Genomic DNA, 14,592 nt, shown 5'->3' with positions numbered 1-14,592 from the left:
AAATGTCCAGTCAGTGTTCACATTTCCCTAATCACCTTATAGATTTCAGTCTGTTTTCAACTAGTTAAAAGTATTGCTTGTATCTTATACTGTTCCCTTTCTCCATTTTCTTTACAAATATATTTTATTTTGAAGACTTTTTGTTGTTTGCTTTATAAAGTTTCTCAGAGTCTGGATTTTGCAGATTGCAATCTTATGTTGCTATTTAAAATTGTCCTTAATGCCCTATACTTCCTATATATTAGTCGATAAATCTAGAAACTTGGTAATTTTGTTGATAATATTGTTACTTTCATTTGGAGGGGCAGAATATCTAATTCTCTCTCTTTTTATGATACCAACTGTTGGTGATCATTGTGTAGATCTATTAATTCTCTGAGGGTTGCAAAATGATTCTATCATTCTATCATTTTTTTAAATTTGACTATTAACTAAAATATTCTATAAAGGGAAATTTATCATAATCAACTATTCATTTATTCATCAGTAAGGTAGAGATCTTATTAAAAAAACGAAACAAAACAACAGGCAGGATAAATGCTTGATTATTCCCCATATTCACCAGTTTTCAAAATAATGAGCTGGTCCATAGCATCTGCCACAGGTGATCAGTAAGGGTTGTTTTAAGGGGATAAAGATCATTTTAAATACATGGGTTTAAACATATTTGATGTCTTTCTGTCCATTTCAGTTATTATCCCTATTGATGCACAAATTATCCTGTCTTTGGCTGACGGGGGATATTTTGACAAAACCTTTTTTTCTTTGATAGCTTCTTTGCTATCTGGTAGTACAAGATATTGCAGTTTCATCTTGCAAATTTAAATCTATATCTAAAAGTAGCCATTTCTCTATGAAAATCTGATTTTTTTTTTTTTTTTTTGGTAGAAAAAAAGACCACAATCTGTGCATGAAGGATGTTAATCGCTACCAGAGTGCTCTTTGTTTCTAGGTTTATTTGTTTTATTTTACTTTCACTTTTATAGTTTTCCTTTTACTTGTAAAATTTTGTTTCATAGTGATTTAAAATAAGTATCTGGTTACAACATCAAATCTACAAGATAAGGTATATACCATTATGTCTAGCTTCTACATATCCCCTACACATGTATTTCCTCCCTCCCTATAGCTAACTTTTAAAAAGTTTATAAACATTCCATTTTTTATTATAAGGAAACATGCATACATAGTAGCATCACTTCCCCACCCACCCCCTTTTCCAGATACATGATGCAAAACCTTTATGCTTTCACCACCTTGCTTTTCTCATTTAAAAATATATCCTGGAAATGACCCCATGGCTGAGATTTCCCTCGTTCCTTTTGACAGCTAAATTGTACTCCATTGTTTATTACTCCTCTTGTTACCCATGAAAAGCATAGTAAGATAAATTTTCCAACATTAATCTATAAATTGACTCAAATTTGCTTTTTAAGAAAGTGCCCAGAGTGATGGCAGCAAAGTGACTATGTAGGCACCTCCAAGCTCTGAATTCCACCACAGAAATAACAAGAAATAAGCAGAAACTTTGTCAGAACTCTGGAAGATAGTCATAGGTTTACATTAACCAAGTGAACACAGAATCCAGAAAAAAATTAACTTAAAAACAGTAGAAAAGCTTCTAGGCATTTTACTCGCCATCGCCCCGCCCCCCTCCCTGGCTCAGCCACAGTTGGAGACAGCAGCCTCCATTCCCAGTTGGGGGACCCTAGTCCCTGGTTCCAAAGGAAGCAGAGCAGAATTTATTTGCAGATTATTGTGTAAATCTTTATAACTTGACTGGGGGGCTACCTGAAGGAGTGATGCAAAATGTTCTTCTCTGTTTTGCCTAAATTGGAAGTCACTGAGGCTAGAAGAGCAGTGGGCATCATTTGGAAACATTGCAAAGTAGATAAACAATTCACAGGCAACTGGGGCAAGAGATTACAGTTGAGACAACAGATAGCCTTTCTTAGGAGAAAAAACCGGGGAGAGAGTTTCTTTGTGAAATTGGAGCAATCAAAAGCACCCATATTTATGGAGAAATTTAGAAAACCATACACATGCCCAGGGCAAGATGCATGCTCAGAAAAGACCTCAGAAGAACTTAAGCTTTGACCTTGGGTAGATCTTAGACTCAGTGAAAGTCTGGCTAAGTGTTAAAGGAGGGCTTCAGAACAGAGTCAATCTGCAAAGACTAGGAGAGATTTTTTTCCTTTTCTTTTTTTTTCACCTCTGATGTTCAAGAAAATCTCCATCAAACACAAGAAATATACATAACATAAAATATGCCATTTTAACAATAAAAGAATACACCAACAAAATAAATAAATCAATGAAATGATGAAAAAAAAAAGAAAAAGAAAATTGCCAAAGTGATCTTAAGTTTCCCCTGGAGGAATAAATATGAAAGAATAGCCATAGACATATTTTGAAAGAGTAATCAAGGAGAAATGCCTCACTAGATGTTAATTTCATGATTTAAAATGTAGTACTAGACTAGGAACTAAGACAAAAATTTTTTTAAATGAGGAAAAAAGAATTTGAATCATTACAATAGTGGCATTTCAAATCCACAGGACACGAGTGTGTTGTTTAATAAATGACATAGAAAGAAAGGACCAACAAAGTGAGAAAATAAAATAAAGCTAAATTATCTCAAAACAAACTCCAGTTGAACTAAACATCAAAACCTAAACAAAGTATAAAAATGCCAGATTAATATATAAGTAAATAGTGGAGTTTTCCACTTGTAGGAAGATGAAATAAACATACTTCTCCCTATTCTTCCCATTAAATGCAAGAAAAAACAAACAAACAAAAAAACCTTTAACGTTATATAGAAAACAAACACAAGAAGACTTAAAATGGTAGAGAAAAAAAAAGATGAGGGATTTGGGGACCCCAGGAACAACACGGTTTTGAGTTCCTTGGGTTTTCTTTTTGCCTTGTATATATCAGACTTGGATCTGAAGAAGCCAGGAACCTGGAAACACCAAGAGGCCCAGAAAACAAAAGGCACCAACCAAGGGCCTGCTATCTCTAGCCAGAGAACTGGGAAAGGGACAATCTGGCAAGACAGATACGTTTAGACAACAACAGTTCTACTCCAGCCAAACACCACAAAGAGGCATGGCTCCATGACTACCCTTGCCAGCAACGGCCTGGTGGGAAGCTTAGACCTTCAGCCTTGTTAGGCTGTAGGGAGGACCCTTGACCCCCTATCATACTAGGGTGGCGTCAGAGAAGGCAAACTAGGGAGAGGGGACTTACATCCCCAAGGTGATGACCCATCCACCATGCCCTCTCCCTGACCACACACATACACAGTGTCAGTGGGGACCATGTGAGGAGTCTGGACCTTCTCCACACCAGGCAGCAACAAGGCATCCCTCCCCTTTCTTGTTAGAATGATATAAAAGGAGGCCTAATCTCCGTTAGTCACGACTTTCAATAAACCTTGACCTAAACATCACACTTTATGTAAAAATTAACTCAAAATGGATCAAAGATTTAAATATAAAACTTAAAACTACAAACTTGTAGAAAAAAATACAAAAGAAAATCTTCAGTATGTAGGACTAGGCAGAGTTCTTAAGACTTGACACCAAAAGCATGATCCATAAAAGGAAAAATTGAGATATATCACTTGGTACCCACCTCTCCAGGCCAGAAAAGTCCACTGTCATTTACACACACAACTGCCAATGGCAGATATACCTGCAGACACACACACTCACACACACACCCTGCCCCCAGCTCTGTGTCTGAGAGCCCCCAAGGCCTGGTCAGGGATTTGAGGGCAGGTGCTTGGTGGGTCAGCTGGAAAATCTTCCTCAAAGTCAGGCAGACACTGAGAGCACTGTTCGTGAGGGCACAGATCAGGAAAGGAATGACACAAAATCATCAAGTGTGGCAGATGCACATCACAATTCACATGACCAAAGCCTCAGGAATCGGTCAGAAGTATATGTTTCGGGAGTATGAAAAGTAAGGTATACTAGCAGGAGGTTCAAGAGTTCACAAGAATATCTAAAGACCTTTCAATGAAAGAGGCTCATATTTGAAGCTTGGGGATAGAAAGAGACAGATTTGGTTAGAGGAACACATGTTAAGTTGAGGGCAATGTGCTGGGTGCGGAGCTAGAAGCAGCAGAACAATGCAGTCAGGAACACAAGATCAGCAAAGGGAACAAACACTGAGAAGTTCTGGAGACTAATGTACAACATGGTGACTTCAGTTAATAGTAATGTGGTATATACTTGAGATTTGCTAAGCGAGTAGGTCCCAAGTGTTTTCACCACACACACCTGCACACACAGGTAACTATGAGAGGCGATGGGTATGCGGCTTTGATTGTGGTAATCATTTCAGGGTATACATACATCAAGACATCACATTGTACACCTTAAATATATACAATTTTTGTCAAAAATAAACAAAAAAAAATTTTTAAAGGACACAAGGTCAGGAATGAGGCCTTTCAAACGAATGCCTAGGAAGAGTTTGTGATTTTCCAGGCTCCCAGTATTGCATGAGGCTCTTCTCTTTTTGGGGTATCTTAAAGGAACCCAGCACATCTTGCCAGCCAGGATCCTAGAATATTAGACCTGAAGGAGTACTTACAGATTGCCAACTCTCACCGCAATGAGCTTATTAGTAGAAAGGATAACAGGTGCCCCAAGGTCCTGAACCAAGTTCACAGCAAAGCCAGGACTAGGACTCAGACCTCCTTATTCCTGTCGATTTCCTTAGTCATTGGCTCTACCGCAGTGTTTAGTTCATGTTTGTTTAAGCACGTAACTCAGATATAATGGGGAGGAAACACGTGATCTTTCTGCCCCTTGATATGTGGGTGAAGTTTCTTCAAATCCCTACCCTGTGACATGTAGTAGTCCAAAGCCCTCTGAGATTTCTCCCAATTTCCAAGGAGTAGAAGGCAGCTAACGTTCTTCCGGCTGTCTCTGAGGAGCTTTCTAGTGTGCTACCTCTCCACACCACATGGCCACAGCCTGATACTCTGACCCAGCCATACCCACAAAACCCACCCAAGCATATTGGGTACCTCCTGCCACAGATTAAGACGAGCTCCCTTAATTACATATTTAATTTTTTAATTGACTTCTAGGTATGTATGCAAACTTTTATCCCTGGCAACTTTCACCCATTCTTTAGAAACTGAAGGCTGAAATCAACACATCAAATTTCTTCAACTAAAAAATACTGTAACGTCTGCATATCACCGGTGCTCCTTAGGTGTCTGGTAGTGATACACAGTGTAAACCTTAAACAGAGCAAAGAGCAATTTTCCTTAAGCAAAAATTAGTTTATATGGGAAAAGCAAAGGACTTGCAATTTGGGACAAGCAAACTACGTTGAACCATAAGCAAGTCTGGAGAACAAATGGGGAGGGATTGTTTTGAACAAAAGTTCACTGGAGGAGAATGAGATTTTGAAGTGGTGGTGGCTTCTCATTGGCTGAAGACTAGGGCAGCTTACTGTTGCCAGGTGAGAGAGGAAATCTTCCTTCTTCCTGCTGAACTATACAAGCTGCAATGAATGGCACGTGCAAGAGCCCTCCCTTCATGGCTTCCCTACTCCAATTTTGGATTAGGTTTCCTCAACACGTTTTCACAACAGTATAGATATATAACAGAGATCACTTAGATTCCCTGTAATATTTGCCAGAGAAGGAAGTGAGGTCTTGAGTCTGGCCGAGGGAAACTAAATATTGGGTTGGCAAAAAAGTTCATTCAGGTTTTTCCGTAACGTCATGAAAAACCCGAACGAACTTTGTGGCCAATCCAATAGTTACCTCTTTAAAAATCAGTTTAACAGTCATTGAAAATAGTATCTTATATTTAAGTAACCTGCTAAATTTCTGCAGAATCAGTTTCCACATCATGGCTAGTCTAGTAAAGAAAATTAGATAAACACCTCATAAAGGTAAAATGTTAAATGGTAGTTATTATTAATGTCTATTTTTAACATCCATGGAGTGCATGTGTGGTGCAGACTTGGTTTTTGGCCTCATGGAGCCTTTAATCATTCGGATTATTGTGTGAACATCCACTTACCTGTTTTTCTTTCAAATACATCAACCAAGCCACCAATCACCACACACAAAACAAAGCCACTTCTCTAACGGATTTTTTTTTTTTTTTCCCTAATGGATTTAGACTTGGGAGTACTTGTTGAGAATTTTAATGTACTAGGCAGTATAGTGTTATACATGGTTACAGTAACCAGAATAAGATAAAAAGCTACTGTTATTAAACAAAGATACACTAGGGTTAACTCTGTAAAGAAGAAAAAACAAATGAATATTCCCAGATCTTCCCAAGCCCTTGAATGTGGTAAAGAAAACATGAGACAGAGACCATTAACGTAACAAATGGATGACTGTATTAAGAGAAAAGGACAAGATTGGTGTTTGCCTCCATCCATTCAGGAAAACAAGCACACGGACTTATACAATACTTTGGTTTAAAAATGATTCATAATATCAATGTTAAACCTGATATTGAAAGAATCCAATGGGTCACAAGGTGTAAAAACCGAACCACTGAAACACAAGCTTGCATAGATGAATGAATGAAGATGTGTAACCGGCACTGAAGGGGGGCTTGAGCACTGGAGTCCGAATGACGTTAGCACCTCGGCCGCCCAAGACACAAGAACGTCTCCAGCACCACGGTTCTCACTTTCCCCAATGAGGTCATGAGCAGAAACCTGTGCTGTATGAAGGTGGATTGAAGCAGACTGTTTCCATCAGCCTCTTCCAGAAGCGTGCACACATACCCACGGGTACCCAACATCAGTCACCTTAAGGCATCCAGTGTCCCTCACAGTTTCACTTAATCTCTAGATAGGCATGTGATTTGAGGTGGCCTCCTTGTTTCCTGTCCTCAGACTGGCAACTCTATTCCATTAAGGTTCTGTTCAGTTCCATGAAGTGACTATTTCAAAGCTGCCTTTCCTTCTGGGGCTTGGCTACAAACTGATGAGCACTTGGGATAACATGTCACTTGTTTTTTAAACATCTACTTTCCAAATGTCAAAGGGCTTCTTACCAAAGCATCCAAAACCTCTGGGCACTGTGCAGTTACCTCTCTCAAGAGGATACTTTTCCAAATCTTGAGACAAATGACAGCACCACCTCAAATTTCCTGAGCAACTTGATTTATATGAACAAACTCCTGTACTTTATAATTCGGCACCTTTCAAAATACAATAGTGTGTTGGGATGGATTCTTCTTAAGGAAAACCGCATTACAGAGAATTCTCATTTTGAAACATCATTTTTATATGCTATCACAATACTTCATGAACTAAATATTGGGTTGCCTTTAAGAGGCAGGTGAAAAATATAGCTATATCCGAGAAAGGGCATTTGGCTTTCAGTTTATGGCAAAGCTGAAGGTATAGCCTACGGGGATTTCAGAGGCTAATTCAATAAGAAATTTTAGAAATTCTGATATCAAAAACCCTCTCACTAAATTTAACAGTTAGAAACTCTTTTAGCAATTATGGTCTGAAACTCAGTGCAACAAAAACTTATCCTAAGTATATGATGTGTAATAGTATATTCTCTCAACTGTCTTCTCTTTGCTGTCCTTGATCCTTGCTCTTTTGTGAAGGAAATGTCACTTGACCCCTGTCTTTCAATTCTTCCATTCTTTCTATATGAAACTCAGCAATGAATCATGGGGCACTAAGTTACACAATTAATTCTGTTCTTATCTGAAATGGCTTATGCTATGAAAAAGTTACTCAAGATGAGAGAAAAATTTTCTAGTTTGCTGAGAATACACAAAAACATTTAAGTCTATTAGGAACATATATCTAGGCAGTGTTCACACATATTTAAGGGCAAAGAGAATGATTTTTAGGACCAGACATTTCCACAATCAACATGATTACTTAGATGACTGTGTTAGTCTGTAGCATCAAATACAACCCTAAAAAACACTCTGGTGTCTCCCCTACCATAGCAAAAGTTTCTGATTGATTTTCTCTTAAAAGTAATAAAATAGAAACACTCTTCATATCAACAAATCTCCCATTTGAGTAAATGTCTCTGTTTTGTTTGGTTTTCTTTTTTTTTAATGTATGCATTTTAATACATAAGAGTGTTGGTGAAATTCTTACAAAACAATAATGACTGACTTCACACTGCATAAGAGAACCTTTGGAAATATCTTCTACAGAGTCACCATAGAAAAGGAGGACAGTCAACTCTCAATTATTTAGGAAGTGATCACCTGAAGAATCCGGTCAGGAAATTCTCCCTCTCCTACTACCAGCCTTCTTGGTCATGCCACTGCTCATTCATAGATTGAGAGGCGATTTGAAATGGAATGACATACCTATCAGTGTGGACGTCACTCACAGCTTGGTGTGAGGACGTCCAAAGCTTCTGATGATGAGGATGTCTGGGGCTCACCTGTGAATTTTATATCTCAATGGAGAGTTGACAGTCGTTCACATATAGGAAATACAGCACACTGACCTTGGTCAGAATCAAACTCATTTAAGGCAATACTGTTCCTCACAGACGTTGCTGGCATAAAGTGCAGGTCTCATAAGAAAAGTGACTCTGTAGAAGTGAGGATTTCCTACTTTACCCTTTCCTTCTTGATTTCTCTAGAAATAAATTCAGCGTTTCTAATGAGAGTTAAATGGCAGGAGTGACAACAGCCTCAACTCTTCCCTTTAACAGTCTTATGTATCCTCAGGGATAAAAGAGACTCCTCCCGGAGAACTCTGGGTGACACTGTGCCCCGTGCAGTATTATCAGGCCAGTCTCCAGGTTGCTTCTCCCTGCCCAGATGACCTACTATGGACTAGGGAGAAAAAAGGATCCTATCACCAGTAAGATAAGCAGTTATGGCTTTAAGACTCACAGGCACCACCAGATAGGAAGAAAAATGGGATCATTTTATCTAACTTTTCTCTGACTCTGAGCAGTAAGCAATGGACAAAGTACTCTAAAAATCTGTTTTTGTCTTTGTTTCTTTTTCTTTTCGCTCAAAGAGCAGGTTTTGATTTTTGTATGCTTGTTTCTAAAAAGCCAGTATTATCAGAATATGGCACACTATGTAACAGTGAAATCGACCTGAAGGGTTCCCTTTTCTGTATTAACGTCCCCAACACAAATAGTGCTTCCCCAAAAGGGAAAAAAGCCTTTGAGTTCAAGTTCTATTTTGTTCTCAGTCCTTCAGAAAGCTGCTTACACAGGGGTCTTACGCCTTTATTTGGCTGAGGATATTACAGCCAATCACCACAGTTATCTTTCAAGAAAATCATCACTGAATAAATGAATAATCTTGGTACTCCCCAACGTAATTTTTATATAAAGACGACACTCATTAAAAATCAAGGCCCTAGAGTGTTAACCACTTACGTGGTAAACTGAACGCACCATGTTATACCAGGTGTTTCCAAAGAGCAATTTGGCACAAGACAAAATTCAGAGAACATTTGACAGTATTAAAGAAAAATAATAATCAGTTAAAAGTTAATTAGTTTTATACTGAAAAGTCCCAAGATTGTGCGAAAGGTACAGACAAAGTCAGCAACGGATTAATTCACGGTCCAGTCCCGCTGTGGGCCACAGTAGAGAAGAAAAGGGGAAAACAGGTCTGGTTCCTAATTTCCTCGTGAGTCCAGTGGAAGACAAGGCCCAAGTTCACACATTTTGGAATATGTTGATCTAGATCCAAGTGGCCACTGCCATTCTAAAAAGGTTTTCCTCCTGGGAGCATCTATCCGTATCTTTTCTAATTTAGATGTTTCTCTATGATCAAAAACCATATAGTCTTTTCTGCAGTTCATTAGTCTGTTGCTGGTTGTTGTAAAGTCACTTGGGAAATAGTAAGTCCAAGACTTTGTATGCAAAGTCACCTTCTAAAAATCGCAGTGTTACTTTAAAGCATGTGTAGCAACCGTCCAGTCTCCCAATAAAATTATGTCTAACAATGGTTAGACAGTAGAGTCATTATTTTCAACTCAGAACACTTATTCTTACCCTTATCTAACCTTGCTTCCAGGCGATGACTTACAAAAAGTTAGGCTGGGGCAAATGGGGTGTGCATGTCCAGTAGCCTTATGATAAGGCTTCACAACACACTGTGCTTATTCAGTGACACTGATGTTAATGAGGCCTGGTCTCCACAGAACAGAGGTATGTATGGCAACAGAGAGATTTTCCAAGGCCAGAAGTATTAGTTTACATCACAACATTAAAGCATAATACATTGTGGGCCTAAAAATTAAATTGTGTGTGTTCCAGCAGTAGGAACAGAAACAAAATAAGTGCTTCCATATTTATATAAAAATGACAAAGTGAAAAGCAGAGAACACAGTGAAGAATGTCTGGCAGTTCCTTCAAATACAATTGTTAGTTGCTTCTATAGTCTCAAAGATAACAATTACACTATTTGAATGAGAGTAAGAGGAATTCAGCTGGTTGAATTTGATCTGTCTCCTTACTCACAGGGAAAGAATTATTCTGATACTCCTTAAAGTGTTTGCTTTACAAAAAAAATTAAATTAAATTAAAATATTTTAAAATTCTAGTCTTTTAAAAACCTTAAAAAAAACAACACATTTTCAGTACAGATGCTGAATTTGCGTGTCACGAGGGAAATACCACCTTTGGTCACTCACTAAGACAGCTGAAACGCTAACATCCTGGTCACGTGTTAACTGACCTGACATTTTTTGAGTAAAATATATCCAGTTAGCATTTTACAATAATAAATATGACTGGATGAAGTAATACATGAGAGGCAAGAGAAATGGAGAATTTGAAAAGAAGAACTGATCATTGTATGAGATAGAAAAATAAACATTTATAAAATAAAAATATGGCAAATGTTGTTGCCCATTTGCCTGATTTTCAAATAAAAATATACTGTATTTTTTTCTTTAAAGCTACCATAAAAAACTTTAAAACATGAAGCAAAATCACAGGGCAGACAAAGAAAAATATAGCATTACTGTAAATCAATAATACCTAAACTTTGGATATTGAAACCACCCTCTGGAATTTGATTTAAGGCTAGGATCTCCATTTGGTCTGCCCTTGTCTATTTAAATAAAGACTTTTTCTCATTCATTTCATCCTGGACATTCAAAGTCCTGTTATTCTTCCTTTCCCCAATTTTCCGAAATGACTACATTCGTAAGGGTTTTGTTTCTTTCTAGATTATCATTTTCCCAAAACTTAATTCTTAGGTATCTTTTACTTAAGTTCATACAGTCCAAAAACTTTATGAAACTAAAGATCTTTCTCAAAATGAAAAACCCAAATCTGCTCTGAGAAACTAGTCTAAAAAGCTTCCTGAATATTGCCCAACTTTAAAGACTATCTCAAAAGATAAGGCAAACGGAAGCCAGAAAAGAATGGATTAACAATTCTTCTCAAGTCACCCACAGATTTCTTTCCTAAACAAACATCACACTAAAATGCCAAAAACGTCAGATTCATACAATGAAAAATAACAGGAAGTCAGGCTGAAAGGATATTACTTATATATATAGCATGACTGATATTTATGTTAACTAACTAGTATGGGAAAAGAGGCATTTCCATGAGGTTAGAAGATGGAAAAAAATTCCGTATTTCTTGAAGAGGGGTTTAAAGGTCTGGCACAAAAGGAATCCAATGCCCATGTGTCATTAACAAATGTGTAGAACCAAATAGTTGGATGAAGAACCCCTTTATCAACTTCATGCCCAATTAATCTACTTATTGACAGATATACAAAATAATTTTGAGAGGTTGCCAACAAATGCTGCTATGATCAATCTTACAGCTAGAGAAAATGATGGCAGCATCACGTATATAAACATCTTTCCATTTCCATTCCCCTCGGCTTTATAAGTAAATGTAAAATAAGAGAAGGGATACAAAATTTTTCATTTTCAGTTTTCCGATTTTCAGTTGATTTTGCACAGACTTTAGTTAAAACTTCACAGAATTAAATTGTTGCCAGTAAATACTAATAAATGGTCCAATGCCCAGAGGCTTCAGAAAGCCTTGCTATTGAGGAGGCAATGGCAGCGACGGTGTTAGTGAACGACATCTAGGCCAATCTTCCCAGGAGGGCGTGTAAGGATACGTAAAACCTCTACAGTGCTGGTAGTCTGTTACGTATTTCAACTGTTCGAGGTTTTTTTTTTTATTTTTTTATTTTATGGTTGTGATTTTTTTTCCTTTCCTTGAGTAGTAAAAAAAAAAGCAAACGTCTCTGTCTTTTAATATATCATACACTAATGAACCAAAAAAAAGCTATTTCTTATATTCTTTTATTCTGCATTGCATCCAAACATTGTGTTACTTTGATCATTATCTCCACGAAATTCTAATTGCTAAATAAAGCCTATTCCCTAGATATCAATACTCCATACCTAACGAAAATGGCATTTTATAGAGCTCTTAGATACTATATCCCAGAAAGCATATGCAGCATAAAGGTGGCCAATATTCAGAAGCTAGATTTTCTTGTACTGCCCAAGTGATCAGGAATAACCAAAACATTTTAAATGAATGAAAATTATTTATGGTCTAAAAAACAGTTGAGGATAAATCTGAGGAATACAAAATATAGGAGAAAAAAATAAGCATGGAATGCATTCTGTATCATCCAGTAATTTTGCTACAGTGAGTCCGTTTTCAAGGCAGATTCCTAGGTTTTTACGGCTTATAATGGAAACCTGAAGAGAGAAGGAAAAAAGAAGAAAAACGATGAAGGAAAAATCTCTGAGACACTGTTTTTCTCCCTGCTCAGGTAAAATAATTTACCTATATATATATATATTTTTTAACATCTTTATTGGAGTATAATTGCTTTACAATGGTGTGTTAGTTTCTGCTTTATAACAAAGTGAATCAGTTATACATATACATATGTTCCCATATCTCTTCCCTCTTGCGTCTCCCTCCCTATCCCACCCCTCTAGGTGGTCACAAAGCACCGAGCTGATTTCCCTGTGCTGAGACTGCTTCCCACTAGCTATCTATTTTACATTTAGTAGTGTATATATGTCCATGGCACTCTCTCACCCTGTCAGATCTTACCCTTCCCCCTCCCCATATCCCCAAGTCCATTCTCTGTGTCTGTGTCTTTATTCCCGTCTTGCCACTAGGTTCTTCATGACTTTTTTTTTTTTTTCCTTAGATTCCATATATATGTGTTAGCATACTGTATTTGTTTTTCTCTTTCTGACTTACTTCACTCTGTACGACAGACTCTTAACTCCATCCACCTCACTACAAACACCTCCATTTCGTTTCTTTTTATGGCTGAGTAATATTCCATTGTATATATGTGCCACATCTTCTTTATCCATTCATCTGTTGATGGACACTTAGGTTGCTTCCATGTCCTGGCTATTGTAAATAGAGCTGCAGTGAACATTTTGGTACATGACTCTTTTTGAATTATGGTTTTCTCAGGGTATATGCCCAGTAGTGGAATTGCTGGGTCGTATGGTAGTTCTATTTTTAGTTTTTTAAGGAACCTCCATACTGTTCTCCATAGTGGCTGTATCAATTTACATTCCCACCAACAGTGCAAGAGTGTTCCCTTTTCTCCACACCCTCTCCAGCATTTATTGTTTCTAGATTTTTTGATGATGGCCATTCTGACTGGTATGAGATGATATCTCATTGTAGTTTTGATTTGCATTTCTCTAATGATTAGTGATGTGGAGCATTCTTTCATGTGTCTGTTGGCAATCTGTATATCTTCTTTGGAGAAATGTCTATTTAGGTCTTCTGCCCATTTTTGGATTGGGTTGTTTGTTTTTTTGTTATTGAGCTGCATGAGCTGCTTGTAAATCTTGGAGATTAATCCTTTGTCAGTTGCTTCATTTGCAAATTTTTTTTTGCAAATATTTTAAATATTTTAATATTTTGTAAATATTTTAAATACCTATATTTATATGCATTTCAAGTGGTTCATATTTTGTTTGTTTTTGCTTGTAAGAATACAATTGGCTCTCCATATCTGCAGGTTCCCCATCCACCATGGACTGAAAATATTCAGAAAAAAAATTTCCAGAAAGTTCCAAAAAGCAAAACTTGAATTTGCCATATGTTTGCAAGTATTTACAGAGCATTTATACTGTATTACGCATTGTAAGTAATCTAGAGATGATTTACAGTTTAGGGGAGGACGCATGGCAAATGCTATGCCATTTTATACAAGGGTCTTGAGTATCCGAGGATTCTGAGATCCTCAGGGGTCCTGGAGCCAATCTCCTGCAGATACCCAGGTTGTATTTACATTCAGAATCAATGTGTTATTTTAATATTATGTATCAAATGTATGTCAAGGACAGGAAGGCACCTCCTAAAAGTGATGCATGTATATAATTTGAGAAAGAACACTATGAACTTCCTCCAGTTAAACAAGGGATGGTAAAAAGGCCACCAATTGATGAAAATTGTAGTGTATGGGTTGTTTTGATAATATTCAACTAATCTCATCTTTTAAATAATGTTTTTTGTCTTAATGTCAACATTGGATGAATGACAGAATGATAGGGAAGCAGGAGGAGAGCTTTCTAAAAAATACAGATGCCTGGCAAAACCTGCCCCCA

General features: G+C 37.3%; 1 protein-coding gene across 12 annotated transcripts in view; it reads right to left on the bottom strand.

Moving 5' to 3' along the window:
* Window positions 1–14,592, bottom strand: part of CCDC50 (coiled-coil domain containing 50) — a 115,044-nt gene that overhangs the window by 35,667 nt on the left and 64,785 nt on the right. The window contains exon 15 of one of the 12 annotated variants that reach the window (XM_082461524.1): window positions 6,362–12,702. The exons of the other annotated variants lie outside the window; for them this stretch is intronic. Within the exon in view, the coding sequence (XP_082317650.1) occupies window positions 12,683–12,702 (20 nt within the window). The 3' untranslated portion in view covers window positions 6,362–12,682. Of the gene's footprint in view, window positions 1–6,361; window positions 12,703–14,592 lie in introns of those variants that run through there. 12 annotated transcript variants of the gene reach the window in all.

The sequence above is a fragment of the Balaenoptera physalus genome, assembly GCF_965194825.1.
Source record: "Balaenoptera physalus genome assembly, chromosome: 4".
In the NCBI taxonomy this organism is placed as follows: domain Eukaryota; kingdom Metazoa; phylum Chordata; class Mammalia; order Artiodactyla; family Balaenopteridae; genus Balaenoptera; species Balaenoptera physalus.
This window is presented reverse-complemented; position numbering and strand designations above follow the sequence as displayed.